A 23,345-nucleotide genomic window follows, 5' to 3' on the forward strand; every position below is an offset into this window, starting at 1 on the left:
CGGGATAGCGGGAAAATTCCCGGTAGGCCGCCTGCTTTTGCCTGCTGTCACTGCCTGTCAGTCAACTATAATCAGCGGCGGGCCGCAGCCGCGATCGCCGCGGCCGCCGCTGTTTTAAATTGCAGAGGTGACGGCTGCACTGAGTTTCCTGGGGCTGCTTTTTCATACCTGCAGACTGCGGTAGTTAAAAGCAGCCACGGGCCGGCAGGTTGCGGCCGCCATACTCGCCGCCTCACGAATCCCTTCTTGAACTAGTCCTGACGTTTTTTTTCTCCTGCTCGGCTCCTCCCCGTAGACACATGATCAGTGATGCTGCTCACTGATTAGCTAGGTAAGAACTTACCTAGCTAATCAGTGAGCAGCATCGCTGATCATGTGTCTACGGGGAGGAGCTGAGCAGGAGAAAAAAAACTTTTAGGACTAGTTCTATCGTCCCGTGCGGCGCCAACAGCGCCTAGTACAATGTCTCTGCAGTGTCTGCCCGGTCACGAGTGAGGGGAGAAGTGAACGGCGTCGCCACCCTGCCTTGGAGCACAAGGTGAAGAAATTAATTTTAATGCAATAAAAATGATTCTCTCTCCTACCATATCTGCACCCCCCGGCCCCCCCCCTCCTCTCTGTCACCTATCTTTGCTGCCCCTGCAATTAGATTAAAATCTGTATAATAATCTCAGAGAGGAGGGGAGGAGGGGGGGGGGTGCAATGCCTCGTGAGAGAGATTATTATACAGGTTTAGGTTACAATTTGCACCCCCCCCCCCTCCTCTCTGTCACCTTGCTGCCCCTGCAAATTGTAATAAAAAAAAAAACGCCCAAAAAATTCCCACCTGTCCTCCTGCGGCTGCCTCCCGCACTATAGCCCCGGCGGTACGGCACTTTACCTGAAAAATTTGGTTACTTAAAGTGGAGGTTCCCCCTAAAAAAAATTCTAACAATACATTGAGAAGACTGATTACACTGCGGGTATGCTGTTGTTTTTTTTTTTTTCTCGTACATACCTCGTTATCGCCGTTTCATCCCTCGGCTTCCGGGTATGATTCTTGTGGGGCTGGGCGTTCCTAGTTGATTGACGTTCCTCCGACCGACGCATACTTGACGTCACGACTTTCCGAAAGAAGCCGAACGTTGCTGCGCAGGCGCCGTATAGAGCCGACTCTATACGGCGCCTGCGCAATGACGTTTGGGTTCTGTTGGAAAGTCGTGATGCGCAGTATGCGCCGGTCAGAGGAACGTCAATCAACTAGGTCCAGCAAGAATCATACCCGGAAGCCGAGGGATGAAACGGCGATAACGAGGTATGTACGAGAAAAGAAAAAAAAACAGCATAACCGCAGTGTAATCAGTCTTCTCAATGTATTGTTAGAATTTTTTTTTAGGGGGAACCTCCACTTTAACTGATGGCAGTATGGAGGAGTGTGACAGGCCACTCAGCCAGATTGTCATTTGTTTGACTGGAGGAGGCTCCACCTAAAGCGTCAGTATTTTAGCAGCGCTTTACTGTCATTTTTGCGGCACTATTCAGTCGCTAGCGGGGCGCCTCATAGACTTTGAGTGTCCTGCCAGCACAATGCTAGCGGCCCAAAAGGATAAAAAAAACGTCCGCAAAGCGCCGCTGCAGCAGCGCTTTGCTGGCGGTTCAGCACCGCTGCCCATTGATTTCAATGGGCAGGGGCGCTTTAGAAGCAGTGTGTACACCGTTCCTTCAGGGCCTCAAAGATGCGGCTAGCAGGTCTTTTTTGAGCATCCTGCCAGCGCACCGCTCCAGTGTGAAAGCTTTCGCATTGGAGTGAGAAGAGAGGCTCTTTCAGGGCATTTTGCAGGCGCTATTTTGTAGCGCCTGCAAAGCACCTCAGTGTGAAAGTAGTCAACACTGAGGCGCTTTGCAGGCGCTATAACGCAAAAAATAGCGTCTGCAGAGCGCCCTGAAAGAGTGGTTCCACTCACTGCAGTGTGAAAGCCCAAGTGCTGGCAGGACATTAAAACATTTCCTGCAAGCAGCATCTTTGAGGCGCAATAGGAGCGGCTCCTAAAGCGCCCCTGCCCATTGGAATCAAAGTGACACTTTGCGGCCATTAAAAGCACCCCGCTAGCGGCTGAATAGTGCCGCTAAAAATAGCGGCGCTTTACTGCCGATGCCCCCACCACCCCAGTGTGAAAGAGGCCTTAAAGTCATCATCATGTGTGATTGTGCGTGTGTGCTAAGCAGACGGGGCCGCTGGTGATCCTACTCCCTCTCTCCCCCTGTACAGTGTCAGAGGCACTGGCGCAGCATTGGCAGAGGACTGTATCCATTACAAGGAAACACCCCCTGCACTGCTGCCTGTCCCTGACCATGCTGATATTGCTGAATTTATGGGTGCTGGTAAGGCCATATTTATGGGTGCTGATATTACTGCAAGCTTGGGTGTTTTTTTTTTTTGTTATGGTTATCTGAAAGATGGGTTTCAAATGTTTTGACAGGGGCGCAGTTTCAGTAGAAACGCCTCTGCTCTCGCCGTTGCACCCTTTCTCTCTCGCCGTTGCACCCTCTCTCACCATTGCAGCCCGGCCCCTCTCTGGCTCTCTCATGGATTTCTCGCTTTTTTTTGGGCTGGTATATTAATGCTGTGGGGCTGGTATGAAATTATTTCCAGGGCTGGTTTTCATTCCCAGTCCGGCCCTGCCCCTGAGACATCAACTACAGCCCCTGAGACATCAACTACAGCCCCTGAGACATCAACTACAGCCCCTGAGACATCAACTACAGCTCCCAACACCCCCACTACAGCCCCTGACCCCCCACTACAGCCCCTGAGACATCAACTACAGCCCCTGAGACATCAACTACAGCTCCCAACACCCCCACTACAGCCCCTGACCCCCCACTACACCCTCGAAGTGAAAAAAAGTATTGTTTCACTTTAAGTACATTTTCGTTTTACATACATGCTCTGGCCCCACTGTGTACTTAAAAGTGGGGTATGCCTGTACTCAAGTTTTTCAGCCCCCCTCGGATTATTCTCGAGTCAGATTCCTGTCAGTATTGATGAGGAGGGAAGGAAACCCAAATCACGCAGTACATTGTTCCCTCTGATTCACAGCGGCGTTGTGTGTATAGGAAGTTCACGCCATCCCGCCTCCTCCTCGTTCGTCCGTGAGCTTTGTTACAGTGGACGGCGTGGATGGCGCGGACGGCGCAGACTTCCTATACACACAACGCCGCTGTGAATCAGAGGGGACAATGTACTGCGTGATATGGGTTTCCTTCCCTCCTAATCAATACTGAGATGAGGTACATGGGCACAGGGAGGTTAAAAATGGGCACAGTGAGGCGGCAAATGGGCACAGTGAGGCTGAAAATGGGCACAGTGAGGCTGCAGATGGGCAGATTGAGGCTAAGGCGCTTCTTTATGTGAGAATTCAGTGAATTAGAGCGAACATGTTCAATAATTTAGGACAAAGCGATTTGTACTTATGTCAAGCTCGTAGTAATAGGAGTTGTAGTGACAACTAGTAGTTGCGTATGAGAGGCAATATAGCTCAGGTAATAGTAGTTGCATATATGAAGCAATATAGCTCAGGTAATTTCTAGGTAGATGGACCTTTAAGGTTTTCCTTAGTACAATAATATATCCCAAATAGGCATAATAAGTAATAGTAATAGAATTAGATGGAACACAAGCAGCAGATTTTCCTATGGCACTATAAGTGACACAACAGCTACTTATCCGTTTGCAGGTTTCAGTGTAGTAGCAGGCATTCCGTGGTGTACGGTGTTCAGCAAGGAAGGCCTCAAGGTTGTCCCCAGCAATGGCTCTCTGTTGTAGTAGATGTAACAGCACTAAAGGAGTAGTAGCAGGCTGGAGCGGTGTTGCAGCATGGGGAGCGATGGCACCAATATCAGTATCGTGGCCGAGCTACGAGTGACAATAAGAAAGCGCTGTCTGTATATCAGGTGAATGCCTTATAGGCAGGAGACCGGTACCAGACAGCTGTAGTGTATTGGCAGTGATTAGAAAAGAAGCGCAGTTCCATGGTGGAACGCACGGTGCGTCGCGTGAAGACGTCATCGCGCGGTCGTCGTAATGCGTTCCAGAGCGGAACGCATGACAGATAGAACGGGCGCGAGGAGCACCTGTTACAAAAGTGGGCACAGTGAGGCTGCAGATGGGCACAGTGAGGCTGCAGATGGGCACAGTGAGGCTGCAGATGGGCATTGTTGACCCTCTTTTCCACTTACAGTAGCTGCTGCATTCTCACCCTCGGCTTATACTTGTGTCAATAGGTTTTCACATTTTTTTGTGGTAAAATGAGGTGCCTCTGCTTATATTCGGGTCGGCTTATACTCGAGTATATACGGTATATATTAATTAGTGAAAAAATAAAGAAAAATGACAAAACCAAGTGTAACCAGATACCAGGCGCTGCAACTTAAATAACCTGAATATTCAGCTCATAAAATTGCGCAACCAAATACAATGATATATAAAAAAATAGATTTTTTTTTAAAACAATAAAAATTGTGTATATCAAAGTCCTCTCAGCGCTCCAATGAAATAAATTGTGATGTTGAGCCCTCAGATAAGTCGTGATACTTGGTACTGAGATTGAATTCGCTCCTCCAATGCGGGGGGCGGTAATATTCCTCACATATACAATGATAACTCCTCCCCATAGTCTCCACCCCCGGGACATATCGGGGTGAAGTTCTCCAGTTTAAAAGATTTATTTAAAAACTTCACAGACATCCAAAAGCAATGAAACCATTTTTTCAAACATCCCCTGAGACAGCCATAGGCATGTGACAGGTCCTCTTTATGGAGAGATCTGGGGGTCTATAAGACCCCCGATCCCTCTTCTTCCCTTATAAGCATTTCGTTACACCGTGATCGGCGAGATAAAATACTTTTGACTTTTTTAAATTGGTCTATTTACATCCGGGGAACCCGGAAGTGATGTGATGTCATCGCATCCGGGTTACTATATCATGGAACCCAACAAAGCCGTTCCAGTCTTTGCTAGGCTCTATGATCAGCCGGCAGAAGTGTTGGCTGGTCGATCGGGACTCCCAGTGGGACAGGAGATCCTGGTAAAGACATGGAAGGTGGTGGGAGGGGGGATGGGGGGACGCAGGCTTTGTTGGGCTCTATGATCTGCCGGCGGAAGTGTTGGTTGGTGGATCGGGACTCCCAGTGGGATGGGAAATCATGATAAAGACATGGAAGGTGGTGGGAGGGGGGATGGGGGGACCCAGTCTTTGTTGGGCTCTATGATCTGCCGGCAGAAGTGTTGGTTGGTGGATCGGGACTCCCAGTGGGATGGGAAATCATGATAAAGACATGGAAGGTGGTGGGAGGGGGGATGGGGGGACCCAGTCTTTGTTGGGCTCTATGATCTGCCGGCGGAAGTGTTGGCTGGTCAATTGGGACTCTCAGTGGGACAGGAGATCCTGGTAAAGACATGGAAGATGGTGGGAGGGGGGGATGGGGGGACCCAGTCTTTGTTGGGCTCTATGATCTGCCGGCGGAAGTGTTGGTTGGTCGATCAGGACTCCCAGTGGGACAGGAGATCCTGGTAAAGCCATGGAAGGTGGTGGGACAGGGATGGACAACCCCTTCCGCTGCTTGTAAAAGCAATCCAGAGTCTAGTTGGCCACTAGGATGTTTCTACAAGAGAACCAACTGTCAGCTCTAAAAGGCGAGACCGGGATGATGCCTGCATCTTCAGATATCATCCCAGTATAACTACTGACACTTGAGCGACGTAGGGGTAGGTTGCTGGAGCTGAAGTGGTCACACCAAGCACAGGTGGCCTTTCGTGTTTTTTTCAGGCGCAGTTACCACCTCAGAACCCCTATCAGTTTATGTTGTGCAAGTTATAAGCAGCAAGAATGCATCATTCAGCCTGGGCCTTGGACCCCTTTAGATGGTAGGTGGTGGACCTTTCCATAAGAGGGGAGGTGAAGGATAACTAGCAGAAGATCCCAAGGACCCCTTTAGATGGTAGGTGGTGGACCTTTCCATAACAGGGGAGGTGAAGGATAACTAGCAGAAGATCCCAAGGACCCCTTTAGATGGTAGGTGGTGGACCTTTCCATAACAGGGGAGGTGAAGGATAACTAGCAGAAGATCCCAAGGACCCCTTTAGATGGTGGGTGGTGGACCTTTCCATAAGAGGGGAGCTGAAGGATAACTAGCAGAAGATCCCAAGGACCCGTTTAGATGGTAGGTGGTGGACCTTTCCATAAGAGGGGAGCTGAAGGATAACTAGCAGAAGATCCCAAGGACCCCTTTAGATGGTAGGTGGTGGACCTTTCCATAAGAGGGGAGCTGAAGGATAACTAGCAGAAGATCCCAAGGACCCGTTTAGATGGTAGGTGGTGGACCTTTCCATAAGAGGGGAGCTGAAGGATAACTAGCAGAAGATCCCAAGGACCCCTTTAGATGGTAGGTGGTGGACCTTTCCATAACAGGGGAGGTGAAGGATAACTACCAGAAGATCCCAAGGACCCCTTTAGATGGTGGGTGGTGGACCTTTCCATAACAGGGGAGGTGAAGGATAACTAGCAGAAGATCCCAAGGACCCATTTAGATGGTAGGTGGTGGACCTTTTCATAACAGGGGAGCTGAAGGATAACTAGCAGAAGATCCCAAGGACCCGTTTAGATGGTAGGTGGTGGACCTTTCCATAAGAGGGGAGCTGAAGGATAACTAGCAGAAGATCCCAAGGACCCCTTTAGATGGTAGGTGGTGGACCTTTCCATAACAGGGGAGGTGAAGGATAACTACCAGAAGATCCCAAGGACCCCTTTAGATGGTAGGTGGTGGACCTTTCCATAAGAGGGGAGCTGAAGGATAACTAGCAGAAGATCCCAAGGACCCGTTTAGATGGTGGGTGGTGGACCTTTCCATAACAGGGGAGCTGAAGGATAACTAGCAGAAGATCCCAAGGACCCCTTTAGATGGTGGGTGGTGGACCTTTCCATAAGAGGGGAGGTGAAGGATAACTAGCAGAAGATCCCAAGGACCCCTTTAGATGGTAGGTGGTGGACCTTTCCATAACAGGGGAGGTGAAGGATAACTAGCAGAAGATCCCAAGGACCCGTTTAGATGGTGGGTGGTGGACCTTTCCATAAGAGGGGAGCTGAAGGATAACTAGCAGAAGATCCCAAGGACCCCTTTAGATGGTAGGTGGTGGACCTTTCCATAACAGGGGAGGTGAAGGATAACTAGCAGAAGATCCCAAGGACCCGTTTAGATGGTGGGTGGTGGACCTTTCCATAAGAGGAGAAGTGAAGGATAACTAGCAGAAGATCCCAAGGACCCCTTTAGATGGTGGGTGGTGGACCTTTCCATAACAGAGGAGGTGAAGGATAACTAGCAGAAGATCCCAATGACCCCTTTAGATGGTGGGTGGTGGACCTTTCCATAAGAGGAGAAGTGAAGGATAACTAGCAGAAGATCCCAAGGACCCCTTTAGATGGTGGGTGGTGGACCTTTCCATAAGAGGGGAGCTAAAGGATAACTAGCAGAAGATCCCAAGGACCCCTTTAGATGGTGGGTGGTGGACCTTTCCATAACAGGGGAGGTGAAGGATAACTAGCAGAAGATCCCAAGGACCCCTTTAGATGGTAGGTGGTGGACCTTTCCATAAGAGGGGAGCTGAAGGATAACTAGCAGAAGATCCCAAGGACCCCTTTAGATGGTGGGTGGTGGACCTTTCCATAAGAGGGGAGCTGAAGGATAACTATCAGAAGATCCCAAGGACCCCTTCGCAGTTTACTGGTGCTTCCTCTAAGAATTCTTTCTCTTTATTTTACACAGGTGTGAAATTGACGGGAAAGAAAGATGAAGACTCTTCTTCTCCTCCACCTCTCGCTGATCCTTGCGATATCAGGTGGAGAACACGCCCACAACTCCGAATCGCAGCATTCAGCTGAAGCTCAAATGGACTTTGCTTTGAAGATTTATCAAAGCATTGCTCCGCTATCAGAAATATGCCCGGCAAACCTGTTCATTTCACCAGTCAGCATCTACACAACCCTCTCCATGCTGGCCCTCGGAGCCCGATCAACAACTCGCCAGGAGATTCTCCAAGGCATGGGTCCCAATGACACCGAGACGGACGAGGAGCTGCATGAAGGCCATAAAAAGCTCCTTCAAGTGCTAAGTCATCAAAGCAAAGACGTGAAATTCGGCCTCGGCAATGAGATCTTCGTAGACCAGTCGGCAAAGATTTTACCAGAATACCGACATAAGGTGGCTCATTACTACAACGCCTCCATTCAGACCGTCCGCTTCAGAGACCCTCAGACAGCCGAGAAAACGATCAATATGCTTGTGAGCGACAAAACCGGCCAAAGGATACAGAATGTGGCCGGTAATTCCAAAACATCGATGGTTCTTCTAGATTACGCCGTCTTTGAAGGTGAGTCCATTCTACTGCAGAAAGTAGATCGTTACAAAGTTACAGATCCAACAATCATTAGACTCTCTTTTTCAAACGTCGATCCCCATTGGGCGGTATTTCCGGTGAGGCACAGTGAGGGGGCCGCATCAGGCCAAAAAATTCACCGGGAATTTGTTCCTTTATGAAGGTAAAGACGCTGACAACACAAAGGGGGCGCTAATAAGCAGCTACCAACATCAAAGGGTTCTCACACTAAAGAAATAGAAAAGCATAAAAATGTGGAGCTCACCCAATACTAATAAATGATCTAAATGCATAATATAAGGAAGACAAATCTATCAGGGGCGTCGGGAGGGGGGGGGCTGGGGGGCGGGAGCCCTGAATGTGACCCCGAAAAGCCCAGAGTCTTGGCCATTTATTTAAAAATTATTATCCCCGGGTCCCCCGAGAAAGTGCGGCGCCGCACTGCGCATGAGCTGAGATGAGCGTCCGCCTGGTCACGTGGGCGGCGTTGCCTAACTCTGAGTGTGCGTGAGCGTCCGTCGCCCAAATCTATTGGACGTCACACATGGTCCCCCCCACGATCCCGGCATTGAGATGTCCATCATAGGCGCCGTGCTGTCATGATGGACATCACACTAGTCTAAGAAATGCCAGTTTTGTGGCCGGACGTGTGATGTCATGATAGGCGCGCACCGTGATGACGCACGGCCAGTGATCTGACGATATGGTTCCTCCTATCGATATGGTTCCCGTCTTGACTGCGCAGGCACAATCCGAGCCAACGGAAATCACCGAACCTCCAGGGCGACGTGGAATTTGCTGTAAGTGGCTCTTTTTTTAACATCCTCCAATCCACTGGGATGTTAAGGAATGAGCCTGGATGCCGCCCGAGGTTCGGAGATTTCCGTGGGCTTCGTCTGTGCCTGCGCAGTCAAGCAGGGAACCGTCTCAATAGGGGAACTAGATCGACAAGACACCGGCCCTGATCCATAAAGCGGCGGGAGTTACTGCGTCTGCGCACGGCGGGAGGCAAAGCGCAAGCTAAGAACGTGCACAGCAGCTAGACTCGAGTCGGTGAGGTGGACGGCTGGACGGACAGGGCGGCAGGAGAGACCGTCACGGGAGTGGCACTACTAGGCTGGGTGGAAAAGCTGCCCAGCTACCAACCAAGTCCCACCACAGCCAATGGGCCAGGCACTCGATCTGGAGTCCACCAGCCGGACTCAGGACCAAATCTTCAACAGACATACAAACAACAGTTCAATATGTGCAAGTTCAGTATTTTCCAAGGGTAAAATGCAACAAGCGCCAAAAAGTGGTAATAGTGCAAAAAGTATAATGTCCAATCAGAAAAACACAGTTCATAGAATAAAGTGCATGTGCCCAAAGATATGGAATCCAGTTCATCCAAGAAAGTCCCCCACCCGCAATGCGCTAATGGTTTGCCCCAGCCTCTCACCTCATTCAAAGACCCCTACAGGCCAAGTCAAGCCTCCAGAGCACTCCATTGGTATCCGAGACCAGAGAACGTTGGCTTCATGGTGAAGTAATCCAAAACAATTTATTTAAAAAGGACAAATAGTAACTCACAGTTAAAATTTCCACAGTACAGCTTCAAACACAAGGATACTTCCGGTCTCCGCTGCGACTGGAAGTGTCGACACCTGGCTCCTCGACGCGTTGCGTCACTGATGACGTGACTTAATCAAAGGGTATGGAGTCAGGTGTACGGTGTCATATAGCGAGGTCCGCTGTCATGGTAACAATAATCATCTGCACAATTTATTTTCCGCTATGCAGTGGAACTTTGGATTCCGAGTATAATTCATTCCAGGAGAAGCTCGTAATCCAAAGCGATCGCATATCAAAGCGAGTTTCCCCCAAGTCAATGGAAATGAAAATAATTTGTTCCGCATTGACTTCTATGGCATGCAATACCACATGTGGCCAGAGGTAGCGGGCGCTGGAGAGCCTCGGAAATACTTGGAAAAAGCTCTGGCACAGCTCGGCTGAACTCGGAACGGAGTATTTCTGAGCTTTTCAGAGAATTTCCGAATGGCTCAGCTCTGATCGGCTCCGGCGCCCCCCCCCCCCACCTCTAGCCAAATGCGGTATTGCACACCTCTGTGGCTTGAATCCTGCTTGTTTTGTGAGGCAACACTCGCAAACCGAGTCAGGATTTTAGAAAAAAAAAAAGCTTGTATTGCGAAACGCTTGTTAACGGCGTTACTCGCAGTCCGAGGTTTCACTGTACATTTCTGATCTACAGATGGCATAATCACTAAGAAATAAATACATTCTTCAATATTACCTAAAGAAGTATCAAAATGAGAAGAAAAAATAAGTTCCAGATGTGTGACTGAAAATCTTAGAGCAATACCTATTCTAATAGACAACGCCGCCATCTGGTGGCTCTAAATAATACGACACCCATCTACAATCTTAAAAATGAATGGCGACATCTAGTGGATAGTTTAAAGAAGGCAGTCATAGAAATAAATAAAAAGAATCCGAAATTGGATAAAATCAATCAGAAATTGGATGTAAAACAGTTTATATTGAACTCCACATTATGTCCTAATGGTGGTAATGTTAGTAACTCATTTATCCAGCGAGATTCTGACTCAATGTAATGATTGTATTATCCCTCCTCCAATGGGGCTCCACATTTCCCACATACCATCAGCGAGGACGGATCCCTAGTATGATATACAGTGCATAGTGTCTCCATAAACTATGCTTAGGAGATACATTTTTTATATTCTGCGTATGTTCTCCTGACCGCTTCACCCCGGAGGATTTGGCTGCCCAATGACCGGGCCACTTTTTGCGATTCGGCACTGCGCCACTTTAACTGACAATTGCGCGGTCGTGCAAAGTGGCTCCCAAAAAAAATTGCCGTCCTTTTTTCCCCACAAATAGAACTTTCTTTTGGTGGTATTTGATCACCTCTGCGGTTTTTATTTTTTGCGCTATAAACAAAAATAGAGCGACAATTTTGAAAAAAAAAAGCAATATTTTTTACTTTTTGCTATAATAATAAATATCCCCCAAAAATATATAAAAATATTTTTTCCTCAGTTTAGGGCGATACGCATTCTTCTACATATTATTGGTAAAAAAAATCACAATAAGCGTTTATTGATTGATTTGCACACAAGTTACAGCGTCTACAAACTATGGGAAAGATTTATGGCATTTTTATGCCTTTTTTTAACTAGTATTGGCGGTGATCTGCAATTTTTAGCAGTATTGCGATATTGCGATGGACACATCGGACACTTTTGACAAATTTTTGAGACCAGTGACATTTATACGGAGATCAGAGCTATAAAAATGCACTGATTACTGTATAAATGTCACTGGGAGGGAAGGGGTTAACACTAGAGGGCGATCAAGGGGTTAAATGTGTTCCCTCCTGTGTGTTCTAACTGAAGGGGGATTGAACTGAGTAGTAGAGGAGACATATCGCTGTTCCTACTTACTAGGAACAAACAACGTGTCTCCTCTCCTCTGACAGCACCAATAGCTGTGCTGGCGCTCGTGCGCGGCCACGCGCATCTGGTCCCCCGCCTTGCAGCATGCGCCCCGCACCCCCCTGGTGGCTCTTAAAGGAAACCCCGTACGGGTCCTCAGGATCAACTGTGGGTATAGGATTGGGTATATGGGATTGTTTGATACTATTTTTTTATTTATTTTTATGGTTGAACTGGATGGAATTGTGTCTTTTTTTCAACCTGATTAACTATGTGTGTGTATATATATATTTAAATAAAATGTACCAAAAAAGGTATATAAACATAAAAAAAATAAAAAAATATATTAATCCCAAACCATTATACAGAGGAACCTCGGATTACAAGTAGAATCGGTTCCAGGAGAATGCTTGTAATCCAAAGCACTCGCATATCAAAGCGAGTTTCCCCATTGAAGTCAATAGAAAAAAATTTGTTCCGCATTAAACTTCTATGGGATGAAATACTGCATGTGGCCAGAGGTGGTGGGGGCGCCAGAGAGCGCCAAAAACTTCCGGAAAGGCCAGAGGAAACTTTGGCTCGTTTCCTGCGCCCCCGTTCCTCAGGACAAATGAGGTACTGCAGTGCAATGTTTGGCTTTTCTCGGCTCCTGCGCCCCTGTTCCTCAGGACAAATGAGGTACTGCAGTGCAATGTTTGGCTTTTCTCGGCTCCTGCGCCCCCGTTCCTCAGGACAAATGAGGTACTGCAGTGCAATGTTTGGCTTTTCTCGGCTCCTGCGCCCCCGTTCCTCAGGACAAATGAGGTACTGCAGTGCAATGTTTGGCTTTTCTCGGCTCCTGCGCCCCCGTTCCTCAGGACAAATGAGGTACTGCAGTGCAATGTTTGGCTTTTCTCGGCTCCTGCGCCCCCGTTCCTCAGGACAAATGAGGTACTGCAGTGCAATGTTTGGCTTTTCTCGGCTCCTGCGCCCCCGTTCCTCAGGACAAATGAGGTACTGCAGTGCAATGTTTGGCTTTTCTCGGCTCCTGCGCCCCCGTTCCTCAGGACAAATGAGGTACTGCAGTGCAAAGTTTGGCTTTTCTCGGCTCCTGCGCCCCCGTTCCTCAGGACAAATGAGGTACTGCAGTGCAATGTTTGGCTTTTCTCGGCTCCTGCGCCCCCGTTCCTCAGGACAAATGAGGTACTGCAGGCCAATGTTTGGCTTTTCTCGGCTCCTGCGCCCCCGTTCCTCAGGACAAATGAGGTACTGCAGGCCAATGTTCAGCTTAGGCCTATTTAGCTTGAATTAGTTGCTCGTAAATCAAAATGCTCTCAAACCAAGTAACTCTTAATCCAAGGTTTTACTGTACTTTACATTTTTTGTTCCTCCAGCAAAATGGAAATCAGAATTCAAGAAAAAACATACAGAGATGAGACCCTTTATGCGCGGGCCGACGCCGGTCTCAGTGCCAATGATGTACCGGGCGGGAGTGTATAAGACGTACAGGGACACGGAGATGAATGCCGATGTGGTGAAAATTCCATACGCCGGTAACACGGATCTTCTCATCATCGTCCCGCAACTGGGTGATCTACGCCGCGTGGAGCAGGAACTGACCCCCCGGAGGGTAAAAAAATATTTGCACTCAGTGAAAAGCAGGTATGCAGGAGAGTTGCTTAAAACATAATTCCAGTGTTAGCAGGGCTGTCTTAATGCCTGGGCACACTTGGGCACTGCCCAGGGGCCCCAGATGCATGGGGGCCCCACGATAGTCTTTCATATTTGCCAATTTTCCTATATCTGGGAGGACAGTCATGCGTTTTACTAAGTTTTCCCAGGATGATGGCCTTCTCCTGAGTGGCATCCCAGAACTTTGCCCTCCTGATGGCCTTCTGGGGGGGGGGGGGGGGGGCGGCGCCCCTGCGCACTGTCCAGGCATCATCATCATCGCCCGTGAAGCCTTGTAGGAAGTCTTCTTTTGCACATGTGCAGAGCACGCTGCACTTTGTGATTGGCCTGTAGTCTTCTTGGACCCCTGAAGGGTCCCAGAAGGCTTTGGGGGAAGGGGGGCGGAACTTCCAGCCGCGGTGAACTGAGCCAGAAGTGGGAGCGGGTACCTGTCAAAACTAGGTACCCGCTCCCTTCCCCCCCAAAAGGTGGCAATTATTGAAGCGGACGGTGGGAGACAAGCAGAGCTTCCCCTTTTGGGTGTGACAGAGCTGTGTAAATGTCATGACTGGATGTGCAGAAATACAAATTCCTTTGGCAGATTTTTCTTGAATTCCGCTTTAACCCTTATGCCGCGTACACACCATCGTTTTCTGCGATGGAAAAAAACGTCATTTTCAAAAACGTCAATTTAATTGACCGTGTGTGGGCAAAAACGTCGTTTTATGTCTTCTAAAAAACGACAGAAAAAAATTGAAGCATGCTTCAATTTTATGTGTCGTTTTTGGCCGACGTCGTTTTCTGTGTTCTAAACATTGACCGTGTGTACGTAAAAACGTCGATTTAAGCCCGCGCATGCTCAGAAGCAAGTTAGGAGACGGCAGCGCTCATTCATGTAAAACGACTGTTCAGAATGGAATCAGCACATTCGTTAAGGTGTTTTTCAGCTTATAGACAAGAAAACGAAATTTAAAGCACAGTCACTGAAAATCACGAATCGTATCTCACCAAACTTTTACTAACACGCAGCAACACGATATCAGCAAAAGAGGCCGTCTTCCGCATGGAAACGACCCTTTATAGTGACGTAGTGCGTGATTGACGGAACTGCGCTGTGCTAGAGCGTTGTGAAAAAGCGATGGTGTGTATGCTACGTCGTTGTTCAAATTGAAGTTTGAAAAATGACGTTTTTTTAAAGCACATAAAGCGTCGCTTTTTTCCATCGCAGAAAACGATGGTGTGTACGCGGCATTAGAATCAAATCAGCCATTCATTTTGATTGATTGATAGCAATTGGTGCCGCTGTCCAGCACTTTTGTCCTCATTGAGAAAGCCTGGGATGGTTGGGATTCTGGGATAGTTGGGATTCTGGGATGGTTGGGATTCTGGGATGGATGGGATTCTGGGATGGATGGGATTCTGGGATGGTTGGGATTCTGGGATGGTTGGGATTCTGGGATGGATGGGATTCTGGGGTGGTTGGGATTCTGGGATGGATGGGATTCTGGGATGGATGGGATTCTGGGATGGTTGGGATTCTGGGATGGATGAGATTCTGGGATGGATGGGATTCTGGGATAGATGGGATTCTGGGATGGATGGGATTCTGGGATGGTTGGGATTCTGGGATAGATGGGATTCTGGGATGGATGGGATTCTGGGATGGTTGGGATTCTGGGATGGATGGGATTCTGGGACGGTTGGGATTCTGGGATGGATGGGATTCTGGGATGGTTGGGATTCTGGGATGGTTGGGATTCTGGGATGGTTGGGATTCTGGGATGGATGGGATTCTGGGATGGTTGGGATTCTGGGATGGTTGGGATTCTGGGATGGTTGGGCATCTGGGATGGATGGGATTCTGGGATGGATGGGATTCTGGGATGGATGGGATTCTGGGATGGTTGGGATTTTGGGATGGATGGGATTCTGGGATAGTTGGGATTCTGGGATGGTTGGGATTCTGGGATGGTTGGGATTCTGGGATGCATGGGATTCTGGGATGGTTGGGATTCTGGGATGGTTGGGATTCTGGGATGGTTGGGATTCTGGGATGGATGGGATTCTGGGATAGTTGGGATTCTGGGATGGTTGGGCATCTGGGATGGTTGGGATTTTGGGATGGATGGGATTCTGTGATAGTTGGGATTCTGGGATGGATGGGATTCTGGGATGGATGGGATTCTGGGATAGTTGGGATTCTGGGATGGATGGGATTCTGGGATGGTTGGGATTCTGGGATGGTTGGGATTTTGGGGTGATTGGGATTCTGGGATGGTTGGGATTCTGGGATGGTTGGGATTTTGGGGTGATTGGGATTCTGGGATGGTTGGGATTCTGGGATGGTTGGGATTCTGGGATAGTTGGGATTCTAGGTTGGGATTCTGGTATAGTTGGGATTCTGGGATGGATGGGATTCTGGGATAGTTGGGATTCTGGGATGGTTGGGATTCTGGGATAGTTGGGATTCTAGGTTGGGATTCTGGGATGGTTGGGATTCTGGGATGGATGGGATTCTGGGATGGTTGGGATTCTGGGATGGATGGGATTCTGGGATGGATGGGATTGTTGATATCCTGGCATGGTTGGGATTCTGGGATGGATGGGATTCTGGGATGGTTGGGATTCTGGGATGGTTGGGATTCTGGGATGGTTGGGATTCTGGGATGGTTGGGATTCTGGGATGGATGGGATTCTGGGATGGATGGGATTCTGGGATGGATGGGATTCTGGGATGGATGGGATTCTGGGATAGATGGGATTCTGGGATGGATGGGATTCTGGGATGGTTGGGATTCTGGGATGGATGGGATTCTGGGATGGTTGGGATTCTGGGATGGATGGGATTCTGGGATAGATGGGATTCTGGGATGGATGGGATTCTGGGATGGTTGGGATTCTGGGATGGATGGGATTCTGGGATAGATGGGATTCTGGGATGGATGGGATTCTGGGATAGTTGGGATTCTGGGATAGATGGGATTCTGGGATGGATGGGATTCTGGGATGGTTGGGATTCTGGGATAGTTGGGATTCTGGGATGGATGGGATTCTGGGATGGATGGGATTCTGGGATGGATGGGATTCTGGGATGGATGGGATTCTGGGATAGTTGGGATTCTGGGATGGATGGGATGGTTGGGATTCTGGGATGGATGGGATTCTGGGATGGTTGGGATTCTGGGATGGATGGGATTCTGGGATGGATGGGATTCTGGGGTGGATGGGATGGTTGGGATTCTGGGATAGTTGGGATTCTGGGATGGATGGGATTCTGGGATGGATGGGATTCTGGGATAGTTGGGATTCTGGGATAGATGGGATTCTGGGATAGTTGGGATTCTGGGATGGATGGGATTCTGGGATGGTTGGGATTCTGGGATGGATGGGATTCTGGGATAGTTGGGATTCTGGGATAGATGGGATTCTGGGATAGTTGGGATTCTGGGATGGATGGGATTCTGGGATGGTTGGGATTCTGGGATGGATGGGATTCTGGGATGGATGGGATTCTGGGATGGATGGGATTCTGGGATAGATGGGATTCTGGGGTGGTTGGGATTCTGGGATGGATGGGATGGTTGGGATTCTGGGATAGTTGGGATTCTGGGATGGATGGGATTCTGGGATGGATGGGATTCTGGGATGGATGGGATTCTGGGATAGATGGGATTCTGGGATGGTTGGGATTCTGGGATAGATGGGATTCTGGGATGGATGGGATTCTGGGATGGTTGGGATTCTGGGATAGATGGGATTCTGGGATGGATGGGATTCTGGGATGGTTGGGATTCTGGGATGGTTGGGATTCTGGGACGGTTGGGATTCTGGGATGGTTGGGATTCTGGGATGGTTGGGATTCTGGATGGATGGGATTCTGGGATGGTTGGGATTCTGGGATGGATGGGATTCTGGGATGGATGGGATTCTGGGATGGATGGGATTCTGGGATGGATGGGATTCTGGGATGGTTGGGATTCTGGGATAGATGGGATTCTGGGATGGTTGGGATTCTGGGATAGATGGGATTCTGGGATGGATGGGATTCTGGGATAGTTGGGATTCTGGGATAGATGGGATTCTGGGATGGATGGGATGGTTGGGATTCTGGGATAGTTGGGATTCTGGGATGGATGGGATTCTGGGATGGATGGGATTCTGGGATGGATGGGATTCTGGGATAGTTGGGATTCTGGGATGGATGGGATGGTTGGGATTCTGGGATGGATGGGATTCTGGGATGGTTGGGATTCTGGGATGGATGGGATTCTGGGATGGATGGGATTCTGGGGTGGTTGGGATTCTGGGATGGATGGGATGGTTGGGATTCTGGGATAGTTGGGATTCTGGGATGGATGGGATTCTGGGATAGTTGGGATTCTGGGATAGATGGGATTCTGGGATGGATGGGATTCTGGGATGGTTGGGATTCTGGGATAGTTGGGATTCTGGGATGGATGGGATTCTGGGATGGATGGGATTCTGGGATGGATGGGATTCTGGGATAGTTGGGATTCTGGGATGGATGGGATGGTTGGGATTCTGGGATGGATGGGATTCTGGGATGGTTGGGATTCTGGGATGGATGGGATTCTGGGGTGGTTGGGATTCTGGGATGGATGGGATGGTTGGGATTCTGGGATGGTTGGGATTCTGGATGGATGGGATTCTGGGATGGTTGGGATTCTGGGATGGATGGGATTCTGGGGTGGTTGGGATTCTGGGATGGATGGGATGGTTGGGATTCTGGGATAGTTGGGATTCTGGGATGGATGGGATTCTGGGATGGATGGGATTCTGGGATGGATGGGATTCTGGGATGGATGGGATTCTGGGATGGATGGGATTCTGGGATAGTTGGGATTCTGGGATAGATGGGATTCTGGGATAGTTGGGATTCTGGGATGGATGGGATTCTGGGATGGTTGGGATTCTGGGATGGATGGGATTCTGGGATAGTTGGGATTCTGGGATGGATGGGATTCTGGGATGGATGGGATTCTGGGATGGATGGGATTCTGGGATGGATGGGATTCTGGGATAGATGGGATTCTGGGATGGATGGGATTCTGGGATGGATGGGATTCTGGGATAGTTGGGATTCTGGGATGGATGGGATTCTGGGACGGTTGGGATTCTGGGATAGTTGGGATTCTGGGATGGATGGGATTCTGGGACGGTTGGGATTCTGGGATAGTTGGGATTCTGGGATGGATGGGATTCTGGGATGGATGGGATTCTGGGATGGATGGGATTCTGGGATGGTTGGGATTCTGGGATGGATGGGATTCTGGGATGGATGGGATTCTGGGATGGATGGGATTCTGGGATGGATGGGATTCTGGGATGGATGGGATTCTGGGACGGTTGGGATTCTGGGATGGATGGGATTCTGGGATGGATGGGATTCTGGGATGGTTGGGATTCTGGGATGGATGGGATTCTGGGATGGTTGGGATTCTGGGATGGATGGGATTCTGGGATGGTTGGGATTCTGGGATGGATGGGATTCTGGGATGGATGGGATTCTGGGATGGATGGGATTCTGGGATGGATGGGATTCTGGGATGGTTGGGATTCTGGGATGGATGGGATTCTGGGATGGATGGGATTCTGGGATGGTTGGGATTCTGGGATGGATGGGATTCTGGGATGGTTGGGATTCTGGGATGGATGGGATTCTGGGATGGATGGGATTCTGGGATGGATGGGATTCTGGGATGGTTGGGATTCTGGGATGGATGGGATTCTGGGATGGATGGGATTCTGGGATGGATGGGATTCTGGGATGGATGGGATTCTGGGATGGATGGGATTCTGGGATGGATGGGATTCTGGGATAGTTGGGATTCTGGGATGGATGGGATTCTGGGATGGATGGGATTCTGGGATGGATGGGATTCTGGGATGGTTGGGATTCTGGGATGGATGGGATTCTGGGATGGATGGGATTCTGGGATGGATGGGATTCTGGGATGGATGGGATTCTGGGATGGATGGGATTCTGGGACGGTTGGGATTCTGGGATGGATGGGATTCTGGGATGGATGGGATTCTGGGATGGTTGGGATTCTGGGATGGATGGGATTCTGGGATGGTTGGGATTCTGGGATGGATGGGATTCTGGGATGGTTGGGATTCTGGGATGGATGGGATTCTGGGATGGATGGGATTCTGGGATGGATGGGATTCTGGGATGGATGGGATTCTGGGATGGTTGGGATTCTGGGATGGATGGGATTCTGGGATGGATGGGATTCTGGGATGGTTGGGATTCTGGGATGGATGGGATTCTGGGATGGTTGGGATTCTGGGATGGATGGGATTCTGGGATGGATGGGATTCTGGGATGGATGGGATTCTGGGATGGTTGGGATTCTGGGATGGATGGGATTCTGGGATGGATGGGATTCTGGGATGGTTGGGATTCTGGGATGGTTGGGATTCTGGGATGGATGGGATTCTGGGATGGATGGGATTCTGGGATGGTTGGGATTCTGGGATACAGACACTGATGGGTACTTTCCTTTGCAGTGTTGTGGAACTCTACATACCGAAGATTTCCTTCAGCTCGGCGGTCAGCTTGGAGCGCGCGTTGCTACACATGGACATGGCAATTATATTCGATAAGAAGAAAGCCGACTTCTCCAAGATCTCAGAGACACAAAAGCTGTCGGTTTCCTCGGTGAGAATCTTTCTTGTCTGCGCTCTTCCTGCAGCTTCTCTTTCCCCGGTACTGACTTGTGTCCCAGCTTCCCTTCCTAATGACTGGTGAGGGGGGCAGGGTGTTCACTGCACAGGGGCCCATGAATGAAGAAACATGGATGGTAAAATTTCACAGTTGGGTTGTGATTGGTGCGGCCCTGTGTGACTTTCAATGAAGCAGCTGAAAGACGCTTCTCCTTCTCTCCTTCCCGCAGCTTTCAGCTGCTTCACTGAAAGTCATACAAGGGGATCGGTGCTTGTAACTTCCTCCACCACCCATCGATCGTCCCGACTGTCCATCGGATTTCTCTTCTTCTCTGGTCCCCCTGGGTGCTCCTCTGGCTCACCCTCTGTGTTCCTCCGGCACCCCATGTGCTCCTCCTGCCCCCCTGTGTGCTCCTCTGGCCTCCCCATGTGTTCCTCAGCCCCCCTGTGTGTTCCTCTGGCCTCCCTGTGTGTTCCTCTGGCTCACCATGTGCCCCCCCCCGTGTGCTCCTTCGACTCACCTGTGTGCTTCTCTGGCCCCCCTGTGTGTTCCTCCGTCTCCCCATGTGCCCCCCCCCCCCCTGTGTGTTCCTCTGGCCCCCCTGTGTGTTCCTCCGTCTCCCCATGTGCCCCCCCCCCCCCGTGTGCTCCTCTGGCCCCCCTGTGTGTTCCTCCGGCCCCCCTGTGTGTTCCTCTGGCCCCCCTGTGTGTTCCTCCGGCCCCCCTGTGTGTTCCTCCGCCCCCCCGTGTGTTCCTCTGGCCCCCCTGTGTGTTCCTCCGTCTCCCCATGTCCCCCCCCCCCCTGTGTGCTCCTCTGGCCTCCCCAGTTCTGTTTTTACCAGTGAGTGTTACTGACATTTACTTACATGCATTTCTTTGATTTACTTGAATCCTTGTTTTTTTTGGTGGGGGGGGGGGGGGGTATTAATGATTTCTATATATATATTGCAGTCTTCTTCTTGTGTAAATTTATTGCTTTTCTTTGTGTTGACAGATTTTCCACCGTTCTTCTACCCGCCTGGAAGAGGGAGGGGCCGAGGAGTCGGCGGCGACTTCCACCAAAGTAAGGTTGGCGATATCAAGCCCCCGATTCTCAGTGGAGCGCCCGTTCCTCATGCTGATCTACCACAAACCGACCCACGCCGTTCTCGGGATCGGCCGATACTCCGATCCGCTGGATCCAGGGAATGAGAAGGCAGAAAAGTGAAAATGTAACCTTCCTGCCGAAATAAAACCAACGTCCCGAATGTCGTGTTTTCATTTCTGGTGACAGTGAGATACAAGCCAGGAACAGGGCAGCTTCAGGGACGCACCGATGGGGTGGGGGCGGGGCAAATCTTCTGATCCAGACATACATAATAGAGCAGAGAGTTCCTGGGACCCTCAATCATGGGAATGTCTGAAGCTGAGCCTTGGCCAGAAGGGAGTCTCTCCTGAGGATCAGTCCGGCGCCACAAGGGAGTCTCTCCTGAGGATCAGTCCTGCGCCAGAAGGGAGTCTCTCCTGAGGATCAGTCCGGCGCCACAAGGGAGTCTCTCCTGAGGATCAGTCCGGCGCCACAAGGGAGTCTCTCCTGAGGATCAGTCCGGCGCCAGAAGGGAGTCTCTCCTGAGGATCAGTCCTGCGCCAGAAGGGAGTCTCTCCTGAGGATCAGTCCGGCGCCACAAGGGAGTCTCTCCTGAGGATCAGTCCGGCGCCACAAGGGAGTCTCTCCTGAGGATCAGTCCGGCGCCACAAGGGAGTCTCTCCTGAGGATCAGTCCGGCGCCACAAGGGAGTCTCTCCTGAGGATCAGTCCGGCGTCAGAAGGGAGTCTCTCCTGAGGATCAGTCCGGCGCCACAAGGGAGTCTCTCCTGAGGATCAGTCCGGCGCCACAAGGGAGTCTCTCCTGAGGATCAGTCCGGCGCTGAACCACTTGCCGATCGCTGCACGACTATTTACATCGCCAGAAGGGCACGGCTGTGCATATGGATGTACCTGTATGTCCCCTTTAAATTGCGGCATTGTGGGCGCGTGTGCCCGCCGCGAGCTCCGTGAGTGTGACCGCGGGTTCTGTGGATTCGATGTCCGCCGGGGTCCCACGATCGTGTCACAGAGCGGCAGAACGGGGGGATGCCGATGTAAACAAGGTATTTCTGTGACAGGACACTGATCATCGGAAGCAGTGAGAAATGTCTTGTCACTGGTAGCCCCGCCCCCACACAGTTAGAATCACTCCCTAGGACACACTTATCCCCTTCCTGCCAGTGACATTTACACAGTAATCAGAGCATTTTTATAGCACTGATCGCTGTATAAATGACAATGGCCCCGGTACCGGAAGTGTGATATGATCGGAGATTGGGTGATCGGACGAACGGAAGCACCAGGGGATGGGTTGGATCTGAGCCCAGCTGTGGGGGGGGGGGGAGGCAGATCTTCCTTTTCATCACTGGCTACCTGCTGATGTGTGGAGCTTTGTATGGGAGGGGCCAATACCAGTACAGACCGGGTCCCTGGATTCCCCTCCCCCTCTGTGTCTTCCAGCAGACAGTGACGTCCGTAGGGTTGGTGTCGGCAGTCTCGGTGCGCCCCAAGACGCCCCTGTAAATGATGCGGTCGGTACTGGCGGGCCAATCCAGTGTGCTGTCATGGATGGGGGTGGCCCCATTGCGATCAGATACAGGGCCGTCTTTAATAGTGATTGGACCCTGGGCATTTTCTTGGGCCCCCAATGCAATCTCGCTCTCGACTGCAACACCCCAAAAAGAAAACAAACACATAGACTTCGCTCAAAAAACGTTAAACATTACTGGTCCACAGTGATTAGCCCAGGTTCACCCATTGGTTGCTAGAGGTCACTGCACAACATTGCCGCTCACCCATTGGTTGCTAGAGGTTATTGCACAACATTGCCGCTCACCCATTGGTTACTAGAGGTTACTGGCTGCACAACATTTCTGCTCACCCATTGGTTACTAGAGGTTACTGCACATCATTGCCGCTCACCCATTGGTTACTAGAGGTTACTGAACAACATTTCTGCTTATCCATTAGTTGCTAGAGGTTATTGCACAACATTGCCGCTCACCTATTGGTTACTAGAGGTTACTGCACAACATTGCCGCTCACCCATTGGTTGTTAGAGGTTACTGCACAA

The 23,345-nt window shown here is 50.2% G+C and overlaps 1 protein-coding gene across 1 annotated transcript in view; it reads left to right on the forward strand.

Annotated features, from left to right (window-relative positions):
- The window catches only part of LOC120920808 (serine protease inhibitor A6-like), a 25,958-nt gene extending 4,545 nt beyond the window's left edge, over nucleotides 1–21,413 (forward strand). The window contains exons 2-5 of the mRNA XM_040333135.1: nucleotides 7,802–8,405; nucleotides 13,240–13,507; nucleotides 20,051–20,201; nucleotides 21,201–21,413. Coding sequence (XP_040189069.1) covers nucleotides 7,826–8,405; nucleotides 13,240–13,507; nucleotides 20,051–20,201; nucleotides 21,201–21,413 — 1,212 coding nt within the window. The 5' untranslated portion in view covers nucleotides 7,802–7,825. The remainder of the gene's footprint in view (nucleotides 1–7,801; nucleotides 8,406–13,239; nucleotides 13,508–20,050; nucleotides 20,202–21,200) is intronic.
- The last annotated feature ends 1,932 nt before the right edge of the window (nucleotides 21,414–23,345 follow it).

Source organism: Rana temporaria, chromosome 13 (assembly GCF_905171775.1).
Source record: "Rana temporaria chromosome 13, aRanTem1.1, whole genome shotgun sequence".
NCBI classification, from domain to species: Eukaryota; Metazoa; Chordata; class Amphibia; order Anura; family Ranidae; genus Rana; species Rana temporaria.